The following is a 21,976-nucleotide window of genomic DNA, read 5'->3' on the forward strand; positions in this document are numbered from 1 at the left end:
CTATCTGGGTCCTCAGGTAGTATTATGTCCAATTTTCTGAGGAGCCACTAGAATGATTTCTAGAGTGGTTGTACCACCTTGCAGTCCTACCAACAATGAGACTTAATACTGATGATTAATGATGTTGAACATTTGTCTAGGTACTTCTCAGCCATTTAATATTTCTTAGTTGAGAATTCTTTGTTTAGCTCTGTCCCCCATTCTTAAATAGGACTATTTGGTTCTCTGAAGTCTAACTTTTTGAGTTCTTTGTATATATTAGATATTAACCCTCTATTGGATGTATTGGATCATTTCCCAATCTATTGATTGCTGTTTTGTCCTATTGACAGTGTCCTTTGCCTTACAGAAGCTTTTCCGTTTTATGAGGTCTCATCTGTAGATTCTTGATCTAGATCATAAGCTATTGGTGTTCTGTTCAGGACATTTTCCCCTGTGCCTATGTGTTCTAAGCTCTTCCCCACTTTCTTTTCTATTAATTTCAGTGTTTCTGGTTTTATGTGGAGTTCTTTGATCTGCTTGGACTTGAGCTTTGTACAAAGAGATAAGAATGGGTTGATTTGCATTCTTCTACATGCTGACCACTAGTTGAACCAGCACCATTTGTTGAAAATGTTGGTTTTTTTTTCCCCATTGGATAGTTTTAGATCCTTTGTCAAAGATCAACTGACCATAGGTGTGTGGGTTCATTTCTAGGTCTTCAATTCTATTCCACTGATCTACCTGCCTGTGTCTGTACCAATATGATGCAGTTTTTATCATGATTGGTCTGTAATACAGCTTGAAGTCACGGATCGTGATTCCTCCCAAAATTTTTTTATTGTTGAGAATAGTTTTCACTATCCTGGGATTTTTGTTATTCCAAATGAATTTGAAAATTGCTCTTTCTGACTCTATGAATAATTGAGCTAGAATTGCGAAGGGGATCACATTGAATTTGTAGATTGCTTTTGGGAAGATGGCCACTTTTACTATATTAATTCTGCCAATCCATGAGCATGGAAGATCTTTCCATCTTCTGAGATCTTCAATTTTTTTCTTCAGAGACTTGAAGTTCTTGTCATACAAATCTTTCACTTGCTTGGTTAGAGTCACACCAAGGTATTTTATATTATTTGTGACTGTTGTGAAAAGTGTTGATTCTCTAATTTACTTCTCAGCCTGTTTATCCTTTAAGTAGAGTAAGGTTACTGATTTGTTTGAGTTGATTTTATATCCAGCTACTATGCTGAAGTTGTTTATCAGGTTTAGGAGGTCTCTGGTGGTGTTTTTTGGGTCACTTAAGTATACTATCACATCATCTGCAAATAGTGATATTTTGACTTCTTCCTTTCTAATTTGTATTCTTTGACCTCCTTTCACTGTCTAATTGCTCTGGCCAGGACTTTGAGTACTATATTGAATAGGTAGGGGGAGAGTGAGCAGCCTTGTTTAGTCCCTGATTTTAGTGGGATTATTTCAAGTTTCTCTCCATTTAGTTTGATGTTGGCTGTTGGTTTGCTCTATATTGTTTTTACTATGTTTAGCTATGGGCCTTGAATTCCTGATCTTTTCAAGGTTTTTAATATGAAGGGTGTTGAATTTTGCCAAATGCTTTTTCAGCATCTAATGACATGATCATGTGTTTTTTTTTTCCTTTGAGTTTGTTTATATAGCGGATTACATTGAGAGATTTCAATATATTAAAGCATCCTTGCATCCCTGGGATGAAGCCTACTTGATCATGATGGATAATTGTTTTGATGTGTTCATGGATTCAGTTTGTGAGAATTTTATTGAGTATTTTTTATTGATATTCTTAAAGGAAATTGGTCTGAAGTTTTCTTTCTTTGTTGGGTCTTTGTGTGACTTAGGTATAAACATAACTGTGGCTTCATAGAAGGAACTGGGTAGTGTTCCTTCTGTGGAATAGTTTGGAGAGTATTGGAATTAGGTCTTCTTTGAAATTCTGATAGAATTCTGCATTAAACCCATCTGGTCCTGGACTTTTTTTGATTGGGAAACTTTTAATGACTGCTTCTATTTCTTTAGAGGTTATGGGACTGTTTAGATGGTTTTTCTGATCTCAATTTAACTTTGGTACCTGGTATCTGTGTAGAAAATTGTCCATTTCATCCAGATTTTCCAGTTTTGTTGAGTATAGGCTTTTAAGGTAGGATCTGACAATTTTTTGAATTTCCTTGTTTTCTGTTGTTATGTCTCCCTTTTCATTTGTGATATTCTTAATTTGGATACTGTCTCTGTGCTCTCTGATTAGTCTGACTAAGGGCTTACCTATCTTGTTGATTTTCCCAAAGAACCAACTCCTCTTTTCCTTGATTCTTTGTATAGTTCTTTTTGTTTCTACTTGGTTGATTTCAGCTCTAAGTTTGACTATTTTCTGCCATCTTTTGCTTCTTTTTGTTCTAGAGCTTTCAGGTGTGCTGTCAAGCTGTTAGTGTATGCTCTCTCCAGTTTCTTTTTTGGAGGTACTCAGAGCTATGGGTTTTCCTCTTAGCACTGCCTTCAATGTATTCCAAAAGTTTGGGTATGTTGTGTCTTCATTTTTATTAAATTCTAAAAAGTCTTTAATTTCTTTATTTCTTCCTTGACCAAGTTGTTACTGAGTAAAGCATTGTTCAGCTTCCATGTGAATGTGTGCTTTCTGTTGTTTTTGTTGTTATTGAAGACCAGTCTTAGTTCATGGTGATCTGATAGGATGCATGGGAGTGTTTCAATCTTCTTCTATCTGTTGAAACCTGTTTTGTGACAGATTACATGGTCAGTTTTGGAGAATGTACCATGAAGTGCTGAAAATTCTTTTGTTTTAGGATGAAATGTTCTATAGATGTCTGTTAAATCCATTTGGATCATAACTTTGGTTAGTTTCACAGTGTCTCTGTTTAATTTCTGTTTCCATAATTTGTCCATTGATGAGAGTAGGGTGTTGAAGTCTCCCACTATTATTGTGTGGGTGCAATGTATGCTTTGAGCCTTAGTAAAGTCTCTTTTATGAATATGGGTGCCCTTGCATTTGGAGCATAGGTGTTCAGAATTGAGAATTTATTTTGGTAGATCTCCCCCTTTGATGAATATGAAATGCCCTTCCTTATCTTTTTTAATAACTTTTGGTTGAATGTTGATTTTATTTGATATTACACACACAAACACACCAATTCAACAGGACTGCTTCTCCAGTGTGACAGGGTCTGTCTCTATGTGGTTTCCCTGACTCTGGCTAATTCATGGTGATGCCATCATCAGGTCTGTAGCAAATGGCTACTAGTTTCTGGAGTCCTAGACAAGACCATGGGTAGAGGAAGATTAATACATTTCTTCCACTTGAGAATAGAATCATTATATGGGTTTAAATTATTGTAGAGGGGGAGAGGATACCCAAAACACAATAATTTTGAGAAGGGTAAATTCCTTTTTAAGAAGTCTTCTTTCTATCAAGTAGTGAGAAGGATGACATATTAACTTGAATACTGAGGAGGCCTCCTGAGCCTGGTTTCCCCAGGCCTTCATACAATGTACAGTCATCTCTGGCTAAGCCAGAGCATTATGGCTGTTCCTCTATGATGGGGGGAGCTTACAGCTTCTGTTTTGAACTTTTTCATTTGCTTCTTGGGAAACATGTGGATCACAGCTTCCACCTCTCAGAGCTTTCTTTATGTCTTTCCTCGATTGGTGAAGTGTAGACTTTATTTCTCCTTGAAGCAGCTCTCATTTTCTTTTGCTGGTAGAAGGCTTTGTGTTGTCTGACTGGGAAGCTCCCCAACTCTCTGCTTCCAGAGTCACCCTGTGTTCCTCACTCTCAGTATGTGTGGCTGCCAAGTTCCCACAAAAGACCCTTATGGCTACTGTCCACATTTGTTCATTATCACTCCCCTTGTCACCTACCAACATGTGGTCCTTTCTTTATATGGACTTTATATCATCTTCTTTCCTATCTCTTCTTGATCACTCCAGGAAAACTGTCAAGAGATGACAAATGGTCACCAAACAAAAGTATCCAAGGTTACAAATCTTATTGTATAGAGTTATGATGCCTAATTCATGGCCTCTGAACATATAGAGCAATGATCACTTATATGCTCTGAAATTCTGTCAACCTTCATTGTGGGCTCCAAGTCCACTTTAGAGCACTTCTATCAAGGGCCTCTTCCCAGCTCTATGCCCACAGACCCAGCCAAAGCAGGAGATCTAGGGCCCTGTTCTCCTCAATAGACTCTTATTCAGAATTAATGTTCAGGCCAGCTGAGTGCTTATGTTCAAGGCACTGAGGATTTATTAAGAACTCGAGATGTCCTCAGTAGTAGAATCTGCAGGACAGCCCCAAATCTGCAGTACAACTGGGTGAGGACAAGGGATCGTGCTGCCATTCACAGGCTTAGAATCAGGAACTACAAGGCCCAAATGAGACTCAGAGTCAAACCGGAGGTCCCCAGGAGGGAGTTTGTAACTTCCTCTTAGGCTAACTGGAACTCACCATCAGCCATGTATACACTGTATACTCTACTACTGGAAATATATCCAAATAAAGGTGGCTGCAAAGAGGGTAGGGAGGCCTAATGGAAGGAAGACTATGAAGACTCCAAATAATAGCAGCTTCTCCCTATAGACTTATAAAGGTTCTAATTTGTTTTTGGTTTTTTTTCCCTCCAAATGCATAGAACTGGAAGCATCGTAGATCCCCAAGTAGCCAATCACAAAACAATTTGCAAGTGAATATAAATTCATGTCTTCTTTACTTACATGCAGACATCACTTATTCCAGTTTGCCTAGTCATGTTGAAGAGAAATAATGTGTTATAATTTATCAGATGTTCACAGTTGCATTAAGCCTCATGTTAAACGGTTCCCCATTCCTAAGTATTCCACATAAAGGAGAGAACTGGCTAGGCACCCGATAGGATGATTGAGTAGCCTATGGCCAGTCCACAGTACAGAGCAACTGACTATCTAGTTCATGTGAGCTTAGAGCGTTGAGTCTTGCTCTTGTAGGTCATCTCACAACAAACCACTCTTCAACCCATCAAATATCTAGAGATGTATACATTTAAGCATATGGCTAGAGAGAGGTTTTTAGTTAGCTTTATGGTGCACATAGGAGGAGCTGTATGTCTGTGATCTTTTATTCTTTCATTCTTTTGACCAGTGCTTTCAGGTCAGCCTCATGGAATGTTCTCAAGAAGTACCAGTCTAGTGGGAAAGTCAGACGGGAAGCAGCCTATTATTCCACGGTGTGAAGAATGTTGTCAAAAGGAAGTGTGGTTGCTAAGAGACCAACACATGAGAAAATGTGCCCCTAAGCATGTGTGGGTATAAGAAGGGTCAGTGCTCAGAAAATACTTCTCCCTGGGAATCTGCTTTTAAAGTTAAGCCTAAGGCTTTTGCCATCAACTAGGTGAACAGGAGATGAACAGCATTTCGAGGTAGCAGTGAATTCAAAGAAAGATAATGGCGATAGTGGTAGTGACAACAATTCATGTTATTAGTTATAGCTCATCCTCTGTATGCTAGGCACCTTTTATCCTAATTGCTGTCCATTTCTTGTTAACCCTGTCAAGTACCTCATGAGATGGATACATTATCAATATCTCCGTCTTATCGACAAGGGAGATAGATGATACCCAGAGATACACTCCCTGACCTTACACAGCTAAAAGATGCCATGGCTCATGCTATTAACTTCCTAATAGAAAAGTAGAGAACATTCATTGTGTCTACAGAGGAAAGGGTGGTAAAACGAAGTCTTTCGGGGAGAACCAGTGAGTAAGTAGTCATGGAGTGTAAGACAGAGCAGGGTTTGGAGGGTGTGTGCAGGACCACTCACCAAGGGACAGCAAAACTGGGATGTGGGAGTGTTAGCAGATTAGTTTCATGAACAGACCACAATGCTAGCATGTCACAGTGCCATGTGAGCTATGACCTTTAAAACCAATGTCTTCTGAGCTTTTGAAGCAACAAGTTCAGCAAATCTATACAGCAAATAGTCTACCCCTCTATTGTTTATATTTTAGAGAAAATGATACCCAGGGTAATTATTACTCAAGAATCTGGGACTGGGTGTGAGGGAGTAAGGATATTCCCACCACTCAGGTCTTCTGGCTTGGGTTTATCAAAGGAAATCACTGAACTGAGATGAGTTAATAGCATTTCTGAGCCCAAGAGGTAAGACCTGCCTTTTGGAAAGGCTTGAATACAGCTCACCAATAAACTGACGACTGGCTTGGCTCACAATTTACTTTGAACAAACAGACCTCAGGTGACTGAGAGCTGAGCACAGTGATAAACGCATCCACAGTTTAATGAATAACCCCAGAAAGCAGGCGCAGGATCCCAGGGTGAGGATGAATGCTAAAATCTACCCAGTGATCCCCGGGGAGGGCACAGATTGTGCTCAGCACTCATTTACAGAACCCAGTATGGATTCTCTTAGCCTAAGCCAAGTTTTAGGCTTTCAGAAAGTCCTTACTTACAGATGGGATCTGTCTTCTTACTGACTTCATATGCAAGGATTAGGCACATCATTGAGGGGTTGGAGTAACAAAGGAACTGTAGTCTGCACCAGGCACCTCTCGGAGCCCACCCCATTGCTCATGGTCCCAGGGAGGGGATGGGAGAGTGTGCAAACATCCTCCCTTTGTTCTGGAAGTGTGGTGACAGGTCCACTTTAGCCAGTTGGCTTGGGAGATAATAGAACATCAATAAAAGTCCTATAGCGAAGGAGGATTTGACCTGAGTTTTAAAGATACACAAGGAGAAACTTCCAGGTAGTCAAAGAAGATATTTAAGAAACTCCAGGCTTTGTCTAAAAATCAGGAATTACAGACAACATTTGCATATCACTATATTTGTCCCACCTCCAATCCCAGCTTCCAGCTTGGTGTGAAACCACAGCTCGCCCCGCCTCTCATACTCGAAGCAGTCTGTGGAGGAAGGATCATTGCTGGCTAAGGGAATGTGGTGGGAATAGCCTCATTCAGCAGAATCCTTGGGCCTTACACAGCAGGCAGAGCCCCAGAAAAGACCTGACAGGGGGCCCAAGGAAGGAAGCTCATCTTGATATGTAGTTAGTGGGCCAAAGGGAACAGCTCAACCAATATCAGTGATGTGAGTGTAGGCAAGTACGGAATTATTTCTTATCTGCCAGGGAGGAATTCCTCACAATGACAGTGTGGGTCAGTATCAACCTGCAGGGTTATATTTGAGTCTTCCTACACACTAATTCTTACTAGAGTTAAAGTCATAGTCTGTGCTCTGGCAGCCCTAACAAGTCAGGCTCAACCACCTACCCTCAATCAGCCAATTAAAAGAGCCAACTTAATGGTAGGAAGCAGAAAAGGATTTATTCAATATAGTTATATGGGGAATTGAAACAAAGAGAAACAGTGAACCTCTGGAGTCCTGATGGAAGGGTTGGGTTTAAGTAGAGGGCCAGAGATGCTCATAACTCAACAGTTCTGCTCACAGTGTGCTTCCTCCCATCATTGGCCCACCAGTCTCAGTCCCACTGGGTGACCTGGCAAATCGCATGGCTGGCCTAGGCTTCTAGTCTTCTAATCTAGTCATCAGCTGGTATGAGATTCCTGATGAGATTTCACCTTCTTGAGGAACATTGTTTTAATAGTCTGATAGTCAAGGGGAAATCATAGGCATCTTTTCTATTAGAATATCCTTATTCCTGCCAGGCCATGGGGGGAGGGGGCAGTTACAAGCTTGCACAACCTCAGGCTGTTGAGGGGTGTGTGTCTGAGCCTGGGGTTTAATTTAGGTCTGTCTCTGACAAATTCATAAGAAAAGAGTTATACCTGTCTAGCTTTAAGGACTGTAGTGTGGGTAGCTATGGAGAAAAGAAGCTAAACGTGTGAAGGCTGCATTTCACTTCTAACTTATAAATACACTTCAGAGATAGCACCGGTCCCTGCCCTTGACTCTAATTGTGTTTTTCTTCACTTGCTCCAGTCAGAGGACAGATAAGAAACTGCACATTAGGCACAGGGCTCAGAAAAGGGAGCAGAGAGTACAATTTGCAGGAGGAGAAATGTTATGAATAGCTGGTATTTTCAGAGCATTATCTTCCTTGTTCACGATGGGTTTTTGGTTTCCAGCCTAATGAAACATATGTTTTCAAGGTCTGAAGGAAAGCTGAGAGATAGGAGCTGAGGACAAACGTAGAAAGCTTGCTGGAGGCTTAGACCCTGCCTAAGGAAAGGCAGTGGTGACCCTTTAGCTCCCTGCTAGAAGGTTCAGTGTTTGCCTTGTTTCTGAACTCTTCCATCACACTGTCACCCCTCGTGGGATTAGGGGCACCAAGATGGCTGCCAAGCGCATCTGTAGGGAAGGTTTGCCTCTTAGGCTGCTTCCTTTGACCTTCAGGTCCCATTCCTTCATTAGACAGGTTCCAAGCATACCCAACCATCCTGAGTGACTGGCTAGTGTGCTGATTTTCCTGCCATTCCCCATGTTTGTATGTCCTGCTGTTTCTCGGCCCTCTCAGATCTCTGTTCTCTCACTCTCTGAGGAAGACCTGGCATTGCTCTCACAGACAACACTTCTGCTTTGTCACCAGGGAGGAGTCAGCTGTGTTTTGTCAGGTCCCCACTGTCCTTCGCTTCTACCGTTTGCCCCAGTTAAGGAGGGGTTGCCCTTTTCTAAGGTCTCGATTGCTTTAGTTAAAGGCAGTGTCCCTTTGGCTGCCTTCTCTTATTCCCACTGCTGGGCCCTTTCTCTCTGTGTTTGAATTTGTTTGCACCCTAGAGTCACTTATTCTGAGGAGCAGCTCTACCATTGACTCCCCGCTCCCCTCCCTACTCAAACTGTGGTCTGCCGTGCACTTCTTAGTTCCCTGTTCTTCATTACCTCAAGGCTCCGAGTGAGCCCTGCATATCATGCCCCCTAGAGACACAGAGTTTCAGAAAATACAGTGAAACAGTGAGCCCTCTCTCCTTGACCCCGAGACCCCCTCTCTCTTCCTGTGTGCACCTCCCTCTGTAGCAGCTACTTCTGCCATTTTATCCTGCTCCTCTCTCCTCATGCTCTCCCCTTAAGCCACCATCTCTTCTACAGATGTTTATGGTCCTACAACATCAAGAGGCTCTCTCTAGCCAAGAACTCTGACTCACTTGGGCATCTCCATCTCCAGCTGTTTACCCAGCATCTGTTCCTGGACATCTCATATGCACGACAATTGATTCTGCTCCAAACTTAGCTCCTGCTATATTGGCTGTTCTCAGCAACTCAGATCTCCCAGCATTCCTTGCATATCAAAGTCTATTTATCCTCCATCTCTTGTCTCAGATAGTCTTTGCACAGATCTTTCATCTCTGAGGTTGGGGCACCTCAGAGAGGTCTTTTGTGACCATTCTCATCTTGTCATTTTCTGTCACTGTCATTAGTTATAATTCATAATTGATATGATTACCCTTTGCAAAACTCTACATTAGAAAAAAGAAAGAGGTTTCTCCCTCCTTACAATCCATATTGCCCTGTACCTACAGTGCTTTCATATTCAATGCTCAGTTGGAAGAATAAGTGGAAGTCAGGAGACACAGGACAGACTACAAGAAAGGAAGGACCTGTGATGCTTGTGTCTGTCTCCTGGTGGCAGTGCTCTGCACCTGTGCCACTTGCCTGTCTGCTCACAGCACCTCCTCAAATAAGAATAGAGTTGGATTTAGGGATGCAAGGCTAAGGAAGCTGAGCTAGTGTCTGCCTCCTCAGTGGTCTGGAGACGATTCATGGACTGTGTCTTTATGCAATCTCATCTCAAGGTAGATGTTTTAAAACCCCAAAGCCAGTGAAGGAAGCCCCAGCTTCTTCTCTGACTCAGGAACCAGGCCAAAGCTATGGTTTTGTCTGCCGATGTGCAGTCTCTCCCTGCAATGACGCCCTGCACCTCCCCCCCTCACAGTGGAAAGACCAACGCAGAGGCAAACTGTGAAGTGTGTGCCCCTGTGCCACTCCCAAGCTGCCCCGAGGAGACCAAGGAGGCCAAGGCCAGGGCAGAGGAAGACGCCTACAACAAAGGGTGAGTCAGACCTCTCCGGCCCGCCCTGAGGGAACCTGGCAGGTCTCAGAAGAGAGTTTTCCACACTTTCCGAGAGCCCTCGCTTGCTTCTGAGGAGTTTTCCAGAAGCAATCATCAGGCCCAAAGCCTCTACTTCAGTGGAGAAGACCTACCCAGGGAAGCAGGACAGAGGACATTATCTATCTGCTTAGATAATGGCTAGACTTAACTAGACTCTCTCTCAGGCACGATGCTTTTGCCTAGAAACATCTAAACATCAAGGTCCTGGATAAGGTTCTTCTTGGTGCTGTCTGAGGCTTCCTGACACGTGCAGATCTGTCATGTCATTGCCAACAGTGCCCAGGGGCACCTTCAACTGTGTTTCCTAGAGTTGCCCTGGTCTTCTGTATAAATTGGGGCTCCTCCTTCCTGTCCTTGTCCCATCGATTTCACTTCTGCCTCTCTGTAAATGAGCTGCATTAGCAACCAGGGCCAGTCATCAGACACTGGGAGAGAGCACTGAGCAGGACCAAAAGCCTAGGACTTGAGAGAAACTCACCTTTAACTTAGCGTGGTGCCCCATGGATTCCTGAGGGACATTCAGCTTACCATGGGCACAGAACCCCATGGTATCTGTGTGGTTCTCACTCAGTCATGGGTGGAGTTGTTCCAATCAAACAAATGGAGTTAGATACCATGCTGTCTGACAAGAAAGCATATTGGATTCATGGAACTATGTGATCCCAAGAATCACTAGGGGCCTTTAAGGAAAGTTCTTCCCCAAAACAGGAGAGCAAAATCCAACCATTGGTCCTGTTGATATTTTCTGGGTACCTCCCTATGTCAAGCCTTGGCACATCTGAGAAATACCCCAGTATCTTGAGATGAGGGCCCCCCTAAAGTTGAAGGTCCTAAGTCCCACAGGCAAAATGCAATCTTGTCTCTGGGGAACATATTTTAGGATTACAACCAGCAGGAGACCCTGTCCCACATATTTTTCCCAGTCAGTTTGTCACACTGTCACATAAACAGGAAGGATGGCTGAGGAGTGAGAGGAAATGTTACTGACATAAGTCGTGGTGTGGTTCAACAGCACTTCCCAGCTTTTTCCTGTTGTATGGAGCCACAGGAAGTGCGCAATGACTGGGCGTTCTTGAGCTCTCCCCCGGGGCTCAGGCAAGAATGTCCTGTGTCTGGCCCTCCCAGACTCAATTGTTCCTTTTCGCCCTCCAGATACCAGGAAGGGGTAAAGAAGACTGAAGAACTTCAAGGCCTGAAGGAGGAGGAGGAAGAAGAACAGAAGACAGAGAGTCCCGAGGAACCAGAAGAGGTAGAAGAAACCCAGGAAGACGAGAAGGACCAGAGAAGCAGGTTGGAAGCTTAAACTTGGATCCCAAATGGGTTGCCAGTCACTTAGCTGCACAAAATGGATGGAAACTCCAGTCTGGGGCCCAAATTATTGGCCAACGGAACTCAAATTATTGACTAGCAGAACTCAAGAAGGCAAAACTACAGAAAGTAGAGGGAAAAAAATCAAGTTATCGGTGGCATATTTGCAAGAGCTGAGGGGTCAGAGGAAGCCATGGACAAGGTAGGGAGCCATTCATAGTTTCTAGGAGCTGAGAAAAGAAGAGGACTCTTAGGGGACTCCCAGGCAAGCTGTGCTCGGCCCAATCCACAGCCTCCACCATAGAAGAGTCTAGATCAAAAGAGCTGGCCTGAATTCCCAGAGAGGGTTTAGACAAAAACAAGAACAGTGGAAAGAAGCAGAGGGAACAGCAAGGCAGGGGACAAATCTCAGGCTCTACCAGGACCCTGCTATAGTGACCAAACAGTCATTTGCATGGTGTTTTCACTTTAGGTTGGAAATGAAATATTCTCCATTTCAAGATATCTCTTTCTAACCAGTGAAAACAGAGCTGGAACACAGAGAAAGACTGTGTTCTTGCTCCTCCATAGGTGTAGGTCTCACTGTACCATACAAAACAGTATAATAAAAACAAAACAAGACAAAACTGGCACCAGTGACTAAACCCAGGACCTTGCTCATGGTAGACAAATGTTATTCTACTGAGGTGCATCCCCAGACTACGAACAACACAAACAACCTTGTCAAGTTGCAGGGTATTCCATGTAACAAAGTCACAACCCTACTAGGCCAGGACTATCCCACACAGGACTGTGCCTAAGGACAGAATAAACTATCCCAAATAAGAGGTATACACTGCTCAAAGGATCATCTCAACACCTTAGATTTTTAGAAAAGCCCTAATTTCACATAGTCTGCCCAACTGTCTCTATTAGTACATGAAGACCTTGGTTTTGCTTTGTGTTGTTTTTCTCAAATATAGTTATAGAAATCTTCAAATGCTTCACTGAAACCTTCCTTAGACCCCCTTGGCTCAGTCCAGAGCTTCTCCAGACAAAACTCTTAGCTGTAAGATCATCTGCCATTGGCCTCAGACACAGTGTCTGTGATCTGAACCTCCTATTGGCAAGCCCCAGAACTTACTTACATGTAATGAATGAACTAGTAAGTAAAGACTGGAAAGAGGATAAATGTATTTCAAAGCCATCAACAGAGCCCAGGGGTAGAAGATTCAACCAGCAGGAGGGGGGCTCAGCCTGCCTGGGTCACCCCATTGTCAAGGGAAGAGCTTTTTCAGAATGCCAGGGAAAATGCTTCCTCATTGTGAGCATGCCTGTGCCAGTTACACTACCTTCTCTGGTGAAAGGGCCTCAAGTTGAACCATGGGAGCACAACCCTGACTCCAAGCAACTGCATCCAGATCCTCCTCCCTCTTAGGGATCATCTGCATTTATTTTGCAGACCACCAGGCTGCCTTTGTCAAGCCCAAACCTGGACACGACCCTTCCATTGGCACCTTGAATTCATCTAAGACAGGCTAGAATTCCCAGCACCTCCACACATAGACCAAAAGAGAAATAAACAGAACAGGCACATGGCTATCAACGTGGCTTATAGATAGAGCACAGGCCTTATCTAGCTAACTCAACCGCTGGCAAGTAGCAGCCTCCTTCTGTCTCATGAAAACCCAGGGAAGCAAGGCTTTGCCTGGGTCCCTTTCTGCCCAGCTTGTGAGCAACACAGTACAATGGCTATTTGCAGCACCTGAACCTGTAGAGGCCTCATCCAGACTCTCATCCTTCATGCCTGATTAGAGTTTTTTAAGTTTTGAGGGGCTAACTTCCTCAGATGGCTGCTACAAGACCAAAGCAAGGCCCTCCAAAGGGCCTTAGCCTTCAGCAGATGACAGCTTTACTTTTTCAGACTCAGCCCATCTTCACATTTATCATATAAACTGCACACCCTCTGTCATAAAGCCCCTCTCACCCATAACCCAAGCCGGACTGGTCCCAAGAACTGTCATGCCAGATGATGCTCAGTCCATTTCGGAATCCCTTAGAACCAGAGTTGTACAGGGGCCTTCACTTGAGCGTGAGACCTCTGTGAGATGTTGGCACATCACGAGCAAGCAGAAGTTACTAAAAGTTCCATGTGGGCTGGAAAACCATCTCAGTTATTAAGAACACTTGTTACACAATCATGAGGACTAGAGTTTGGACCCCAGCACTCACATAGCAAGCCAGGTATCCAGTGCACACCTTGTTCCTCCAGCTCTAACAGTGGCAGAGACAAGAGGATCACTGCAGTTTGCTGGCTTCTAGCCTAAACCAACATGAACGCCAGGTTCAAGGAGAGATCCTTCCTCAAAGGGGTAGGGGAGGATATGGGGAAACATCCTATGCATTAGATATGTGCCCAGTATACTAGTCTCTCTATCTGCATTTTATTGACAGCAAACTTGAAGAACTGGTCCACTTCCTACAAGTCATGTATCCCAAACTGTGTCAACACTGGCGAGTGATCTGGATGATGGCCGCAGTGATGCTGGTCTTGAGTGTTGTGCTTGGGCTCTACAGTTCCTACAACTCGTGCACAGAGCAGGCCGATGGGCCCCCTGGGAGATCCACCTGCTCTGCAGCCCAGCGGGACTCGTGGTGGAGCTCGGGACTCCAGCAAGAGCTGCCAGCAGAGCAATAGGACATCGGAGAGCTTTCACCCCAGCACCCTGCCCCTGAGTACAGTGTGTCAGGCCCAGTTTGCACATGTGGCCACCCATCCCATAGGGGAACAAGGAGCCTCTCTCCTGTCACTCATGGAAGCTACTCACAATAACCTGATGCTTTGAAGGGATCAACAAAACTGCTCTGGGAAAAGTGTCTGGTTGACAAAAAAAGTGACCTTCATTAAGGACTCTAGCCCATGGGAAGAATCCTGTCCCAGGCTCAGATGAATTGGGAGAACTGAAACCCCCTCATACAGAGGAAAATGAGAAGCCTGTTTTTCCCCTTTGTTCCCTGTGTTTCATGGTCAGTAAGAATTGTACTTAACGGCCAGTACTGACCAGAAGGATCAGACTTGGAGTCACAGCATAGATATTTTTCCACCGCCCATTTCATTTATCACAACCATTCTTTCTCTTTCTCTCTCCCCTTCAGAATCACCATCTCTTTTCAGAGAGTGAAAAAGCTTTCTCATAAAAATGCACAGGCCAAAAGTAGCCCAATGCTAGAAAGGAAAGAGGAAGAGGTGAACTAATAGGTAATGAATCTGTATACGTACAGACAATACACACATTTGTACACAAAGACACCACTCTCTGGAAGTGTGCTCTGCTCAGTGGCACCCACATCATGCCAACCAATTGGTTTGCACTAGGTATGAAGTAGTAGTCACCAGGCACCAACACAGTGAGTCCTCCACACACTCCGAAGATGTTTGATTCCCTGAGAAATCATGTCTTTGTCTCACTTCAGATGCTAGGTTGGAGCTGCTGTTTGGCACAGTCTGTTCCCTGGTTGCTTGCTCCATTTGAAAGTGACCCTACAAAACTAACCCACCTCTTGGGTAAGAACAGTTGTGCCTTCCTCTTCAGACTCTCACTCTACCTTGCACCTTGGGACTGCAATTTTCATGTTATTTCCAAACCCAATGTGTCCTCCCAAGGACCTGTTCAGCATCAAACTGAAGGCAGTGTGTCCCCACCTCCAGCATGGCGGCGCTCCACGCTGCTCGGTGGTTTTGTTCATTCGGCTCTCTTCAGTTGGAGATGGGGCTTCTACTGTGGTTGCTTTTCTGTCTTGTTGTTTGTGTTGTTATGACTCATGTAGAATGTATTGTGAGCCCCAAGCCATCGGTGTGGCAGAGGCAGTAACTTATTAGTCCTCAAGAAAAACAAAATCTGAAATAGATATCACTCTCTCTATGGTCAAATAAGGAAACAGAAGCATCAATGATACCAGAGTACACACACACACACATACACACACACACACACACACACACACACACACACACACACACACACTAGTGTAGGAACGTGCATATGCACACATACACACATACAATGATTCAACTTGTCAAGCATATATTACTAGTGAGTAAGTCGTCCAAACTATAGTGGTCTGACTCCAGGGACTGTACTCCTGATTCTTCACCTATGGGTGCCTTCTCCAGCTGGGTGCCTTCCAGTCTGATCCCGCTCCTCCAGATTCCAGCTGCTCCAAACCAGCTATGGTTCCCAAATGACTTCTCCCATTGTCACCTAAATCAGAAGCATCTTCTCTGCCATCGCTCTTCTCTTCCTCAGTGCTCCCGAGGACCAAGTGTAAGCACTACACCTCCATACAGGCCCCAGAGAGAGCTCCTCCCACACTCTCACACACCCAGCATAGGGGGCGGTACCTCACTTAATGCTTCTGGCACTTGTTAAATTTTAATCATTGAATTGTATCTACTGTCTCACTTGTTTATCTATCTGTCTCCCTGGGTGTTTTCCCTCAAGAACTGTGTCTTAGCATTTCCTGTCTAGGTATCTAGCATGGCAAACCCTTGGGAGAGAGTCATTTAATGTTGGTTAAGAGAACAAGTAAACGTTCAAGGTAGAGAGCAGCCTAGAATGCATGACATTTTGAGGTGGCCCAGTGCTGCCACCTCCATGATGATTCCTATTCCCATGAGAAAGCTATCATGGCAGATTCAAAGTCTCATCTTATTTTTGTCTTTCTCTGAGAGAGCAAGAATGAAATTTCTTAATATATGATGAATCTAATATAGCAACACCATCTTTAAGTTCAAGAACCTGACTGGCTTCATGCAATCATTCCCTTCAGAGACATGCCACCCCCAATTAGACCTCACTTTAAAATACTTTCCAGTGGGCTAGAAAATGGCAGAGAGAGAGAGAGAGAGAAGCCCCAGGATGTTCTATTAAAGGTAATGAGGTTTGGAGTGAGGCAGAGAGATTTTGCAGACAGGGGTAGGGCTGACCTGGAGGCTTGCATGGGATTAGATACTGCTGATGGAGATTCAATTACATAAGCACCTCCAAGACAAAGTCAGGGCATACAGGGAATGAAGAGAAAGCAGCTGTTAGGCAGGACTCTCTCTCTCTCTCTCTCTCTCTCTCTCTCTCTCTCTCTCTCTCTCTCTCTCTCTCGTGTGTGTGTGTGTGTGTGTGTGTGTGTGTGTGTGTGTCCACTCTCAGCCCACCCCAACAGCAAAAGAGTGAACAGTTTTGTCATCGCCACTGGCCTCCAAAGCCTGCAGGCATCCTCAGGCACAGACCAGCAACTACGCTGCTCCAGCTGTAAGGACAGTTGAGGAAAATGACCTCTCCAAAAAGCACAGCCATATTTGGAATGGCACAGCTTAAAACACACTTGTTGGTCTACTTCTTCAGGAGAGCGAAGAACAACTTAGCGGGGTCACAGCTGCTACCACACATGGTCAGTGATATGGAAACCAGCCTTGTGAAATGGAATGAAAGTTCCCACTCCAGATGCCCCTGAAAGCTGACATCTCTGCTTGAGCCTGAGTTTGGTTGCCAGCCTTCTACTGCCAAGGATGTGTTTGTGTCACCACTGACGTCACTTCCTAGAAGGACCATCAGGTTCTAGCCATGAAGTCTTATGGGCTGTTTTTTTTTGTGCAGCCTGGAAGAGGATGTGGCAAGGGACACACTGGACTCACACGTAGCTGTCTGTCTGTCCCAAATGCTGTTAAGCCTCACACAGGTAGGTGTGACAGTGTTGAACTCTAGAGTGTCACATAGCTGAGTTTGAAAATAAATGCACATTTCCAAACCTCTGGCAGAAGTCAAAAGCCTCTTTGTTATTTGGAGCTGAACCTTAATCTTTCTTCAATGCTGAATTAGATTCACAGAGAGCTATACACTTGGATTCTTCCCAGAAAAACACAATCAGGATCTAATCTAGAATACATAACATTTCTAAAATGTATCTCCAGAGATGTCTGTTACTTTTTCCTGTTGCTAAAATACTCTGGCAAAACCCGACTTAATGGGAAGGGTTTATTTTGGCTTCCAGTTCAATGGTACAGCTTGGTGCAGTGGGGAATCCCGGCAGCAGGAGCTAGAGGCAGCCAGTTACATTGCACCTGTAGTTAGGAATTGGAGTGATGAATGTCCTCAACCCACTTTCTCCTTTTTGTACAATCCAGGATTCCACCCCAAGCAATGGCACAGTGGACAGGTCTTTCCACCTCAATTAACCTAATCTAGATAATCCACAATAGGCATGCCAAAAGCTCATCCCTTAGGGTCTAGGACCTAGATAATTCTAGATTTGATCAATTTGACAATGGCCATCTCCAGCCCCTGGAGCTTCTGACTATGAGATACAACTCTTGCTGATGTGTTCCACTCTGTGTGACTGTTAGCCTTAAGATAGAGTATCCAGTTCTTTCCTTGTGGGACTCAGTTCTCTTTGTCTGCCCAGTAGTCCCTGGGGATTGAACTCAGTCTTAAAACTCAGAGAGAAGCACCTTTACCCACTGAATCACCTCAATGGTTTCCTAGGCCTTGTTTGTTTTGAGACACATTCTAACTTTGTAGTTCAGACTGACCTTGAACTAATGGTCCTCCTGCCTCTATCCTGTGAGCGATGGGATTGCAGGCAAGCACTCAGTTTAAGAAGAGGTTCACTTGGTTCACAGTTGATGATTCAAGGTCACAGTGCCTTTGCCAGTTTGGTCCAGACAAGGCCTAACTGTTAGTGACTCCTAGTGAAGGCCAAATGTTAGTGACAGGAGCTGGTGTTGGAGCCAGCAGTCACATGTGTCAAAGGTAGAAGCAGAGAGAAAGGGGGTGACCGGGCTAGGCTTGCTCCTTATATAACAACTCTCTCACAAGAATTCCCAAAGGAACTGCCAAGAGGAATTCCCCAGTAGAGCCCTCTTCCTAACATGGTACCACCCTGGAGACCCAGCATTTAACCACTTTGGACCCTTGAGTAACATGCAAACTGCATCCCATCCACAGCAACAATCTTCATTATGCCATTTCTCTGGCATTACTGGATCACTTAAGCCTAATGATTGCTGTGACTTCCCCTTGTTGAGTGGGAAATTTAAACGAGTCATTCAGATCCTGCCTCACATATGTGGAGTGGTATACAACCTTTGAAACCCATAGGTCACCAGATTACAAATTGCCACAGCTGTATTTAATTGAAGTACTGAGCATGTCTGAATGAGAATGGCCTCCATAGGCTCATCTATTTTAATACTTGGTCACCAGTTTAGTGGAACTGTTTGGGAAGGGCTAAAAGGTGTGGCCTCATTGAAGGGGCAAGCTTTGAGGTTTCAAAATGTCTATGTCATCCCAGTTAGCTCTCTCTGCCTCATGCCTATGAATCAGGATCCAGATTCTCAACTACTACTCCAGCACCATGCTTCCTGCTATGATGGTCATGGACTCACTATCTAAAACTCCCATTCAATGTTTTCTTTTGTAAGCTGCCTTGGTCACGGCTTATCATAGAAATTGAAAAATAGCTAAGATGGGGGATAACTCAGAGATCGTGGACTCTGGACAGCTTGGGACCTTGAGTGGCCACCCTTGAGAAACATATCGTGTTCTGCAAGAGGGAGAAACAGTGACCAGGTAGGGACACTCAAACACAGACCATTCCGTGTTTACCAACTCATTTCCCCTTTTTCCTCTCGGAGTACATAGTTGAATTAAAACTCCTTAATTAGGTTAGATGGGAGTATGTGACTAAGTTCTGATTGCCCAACTATAAGCAGAAGTGATATATCCCAGGCTTGGCCTTGAGAACATTCTTCAGCACCATTGTATCCACTCTGGCTGCTGGTTACTGTGAAGATCCAGGAAGGAAACTAGAGATAGTGGAAGACAGGAAGAAGCAGCCTTTCTCTCTGAGAAAACGGGGCTGTGGAGTCCTCAGTATCCACACCCACTATTCCTGCCATCACCTCCTGTCAGCCGTCGGAACACCACATAGACTTTTCAAGCAAGCCATTGAGTTGTGGGGTTGTTGGTTACAGCTGTCAGACGACAGTGAGTGATACGTTTGTCCACCTGTATATTTCTTTAGAATAATCCTTACATAGGACCATGGAACTACAGGTATTTTTAAGTTCATGTGGCTTTATCGTTTGGCAGGCAGTGAAAACTGAGGCTTGGAGAATGTAAGTGCCCTTAAAATATGTTCCAGGACATGTGGATTATTAGTGTTAAAATTTAAACTCAAATATGAGCATCATCCTCAGCCCAGCACTCTGGACTGCACTGTATCCCTGTACTGCCGGGTTTTCAAACCTTCCGCTCCATCCAAACTGTAATTGAATGTGTTGAACTTGAAGGGCAACTAAAAATCTTGTGTAGAACAAAGTCCCTGATTTTTTGAGTTAAGTTCTGTCTTTGACATCAGGCCCAGCTATGTTAATTTGTGATCTTGTGAACTGCGAACTTTTTCTCTTGTTTTTAATAATCTTGGAGTAAAACTGCCCTGCATGTTCCATACCTGCTGGGTCCTTTGGAACTTAGACCATTCCTTCATTTAATTTTACAACTTTCTAACTGTACAAACTTCTCTAATTGTTGGTTCTCTTGATGGTAGCATGAGCTGTTATTAAGAAGGGATGAAAAGGCTGGCTGCCCTTCCTTATCCTGAATATTCTCAGTAATGACAGAGCAGTGTTTCTTTATGGCCTCTGCTTCAGGCCCTCTCTTGAGTTCCTGTCCTGGTTTTCCTCAGTGATGGATTAAGACCTGAAAATGTAAGCTGAAATAAACCCTTTCCTCACCAAGTTGCTTTTTTTCAGAGTTTTATCGTAGACACAGAAAAGGAAGCTAGAATAGATCTTTGCAACAATGCTTATCCCACAGAGAGGCACAGAAGCTGATGCTTTATTTATTTATATATATATAAACTTATTTATATATATATATTCATATGTATGTGTAATATATATGTAATATTTGGAGAGGCAGTGAATTCCAGTCACGTTTCCAATCACCCACCTTGAACAGAGAGGAGTTCCTTTTTAAGAAGGTGGTGGTTAACATATAGACTCTTAGCTGCTCAGAATGAGTGCTCACACCCAATCAGAATGTTTATACCATTCCTCACCCCACTCCATCCCCACCCAAGACTCAAGGAATCTAGTTAGAAGAGGGGGTAGAAAGAATGTAAGAGCTGTAGTTAGGAAGGGTGCTGTGAGATCCTGTCTTTTGGAAATGATGCGGTACAGCAGCTGAGGTCACATGGGTCAAGACTCCATCACAGCCAGGGAAGGTTGCTTGTGGGCAGCTATTGGCAGTTAATTGACCACTACTAAGTTGCCCGTGGTACAGCAAACAGCTCCACTTCCATGCACATGTAAACAATGTTAACTAAACTCAGTGGGCTATAGGAAAAATGACATGAGCATAGGAGGGAGACTTGCTGAGAAGGAGGAGGAGGAACAGGAAGGAGCTAAGAAGAGAGGGAAATAGGGGTGAATATTATCAAAACACATTACCTTCATGTATAAAATTATCATATTTTAATAAAAAAAGGGTATAGGCCAACTTTGGCTACACAGTAAGAAAGCAATATTTACTGAAAGCAGTATTTACTCCCAGTCATATTCTAACAGTGGCTAACTTTTTCTTTCACACAGGTCATGAACAAATTGTTTCCTTATTTGTAAACTCACTGCTCAGCCCTAGTACAATCATCCAGGCCCCCTTTTTCCAAGAATCCCCGTCTGCCCTTTTGTTTATAAAAGTATTATTGGTACTTTGTGCACATATATCTACATCTGTTATCAGTACAATTAAGTAGGGTGAGTTGTCCATGTGATTCATGTGTTGAATTAAGCAGGCAACACTGTCTGGACAGAGGGGCTCAGCTTTTAAAACAGTTCTGTTCTAGCAGAGGACCTGAGTTTAGTTCCTGGCACTCATTTTGGGCAGCTCATAACTGTGTAACTCCAGCTCTTTAGGGTCTGGCACCCTTTTGGCCTCCCTGGATATTTGCATTCATGTGCACATAGCCACATATGGACACACACATACTCATTAATTTTAAAAAATAAAAGTGAGTCTTTGAATAGACAATACCATTCCCATAAAGGACTCTTACTTTGAAAAAAAAACTCACAACCCTTTGCTTAAGGCACTACTCCAAAGCTCCAACTGTAATTATTGAAGAAGAGCCACTAAAAACCCCATTTGGAGATACAGAGTGCATTCTGACTTAACACAGTGTGGCTGTCTCTCATATGTGTCAGATGAAGATGCTGGAGTCTGAGCTGAATTCTACCAGCATTCGGAAAAAAGTAACTACAGGAGCCGCGTCACATTAATCCCTGTGATGATCACTGTTATACAAATCAAAACTCTTCTTTGTAAGGTGCAATGCATCTAATATTTTAAAATAAATGGTTTGTTACTTGTGTTTTATAAGTATGAATCTTAGAATATATTTATTAATAAGTATGCATGTTTGTGAGTAGCCATGTGCAGTGAGTGTGGGTGTCTGCAGAAGATCGAAGATGGTATAAATGCCCTGGGGTTGGGATTACAGGCAGTTATGAGCTGCCCAGGTTCTGGGATCCAAACTCAGATCCTCTGGAAGGGCAGCTTA

General features: G+C 43.8%; 1 protein-coding gene across 1 annotated transcript in view; it reads left to right on the forward strand.

The window, feature by feature from the left end:
* The window catches only part of IRAG1 (inositol 1,4,5-triphosphate receptor associated 1), a gene marked incomplete at its 5' end in the record, with an annotated part of 110,936 nt that extends 93,840 nt beyond the window's left edge, over positions 1–17,096 (forward strand). Inside the window, 3 exon segments of the mRNA XM_080911809.1 lie at positions 9,899–10,015; positions 11,228–11,365; positions 13,817–17,096. Coding sequence (XP_080767935.1) covers positions 9,899–10,015; positions 11,228–11,365; positions 13,817–14,060 — 499 coding nt within the window. The 3' untranslated portion in view covers positions 14,061–17,096.
* Positions 17,097–21,976: the final 4,880 nt, after the last annotated feature.

The sequence above is a fragment of the Micromys minutus genome, assembly GCF_963924665.1.
Source record: "Micromys minutus genome assembly, chromosome: 2".
In the NCBI taxonomy this organism is placed as follows: domain Eukaryota; kingdom Metazoa; phylum Chordata; class Mammalia; order Rodentia; family Muridae; genus Micromys; species Micromys minutus.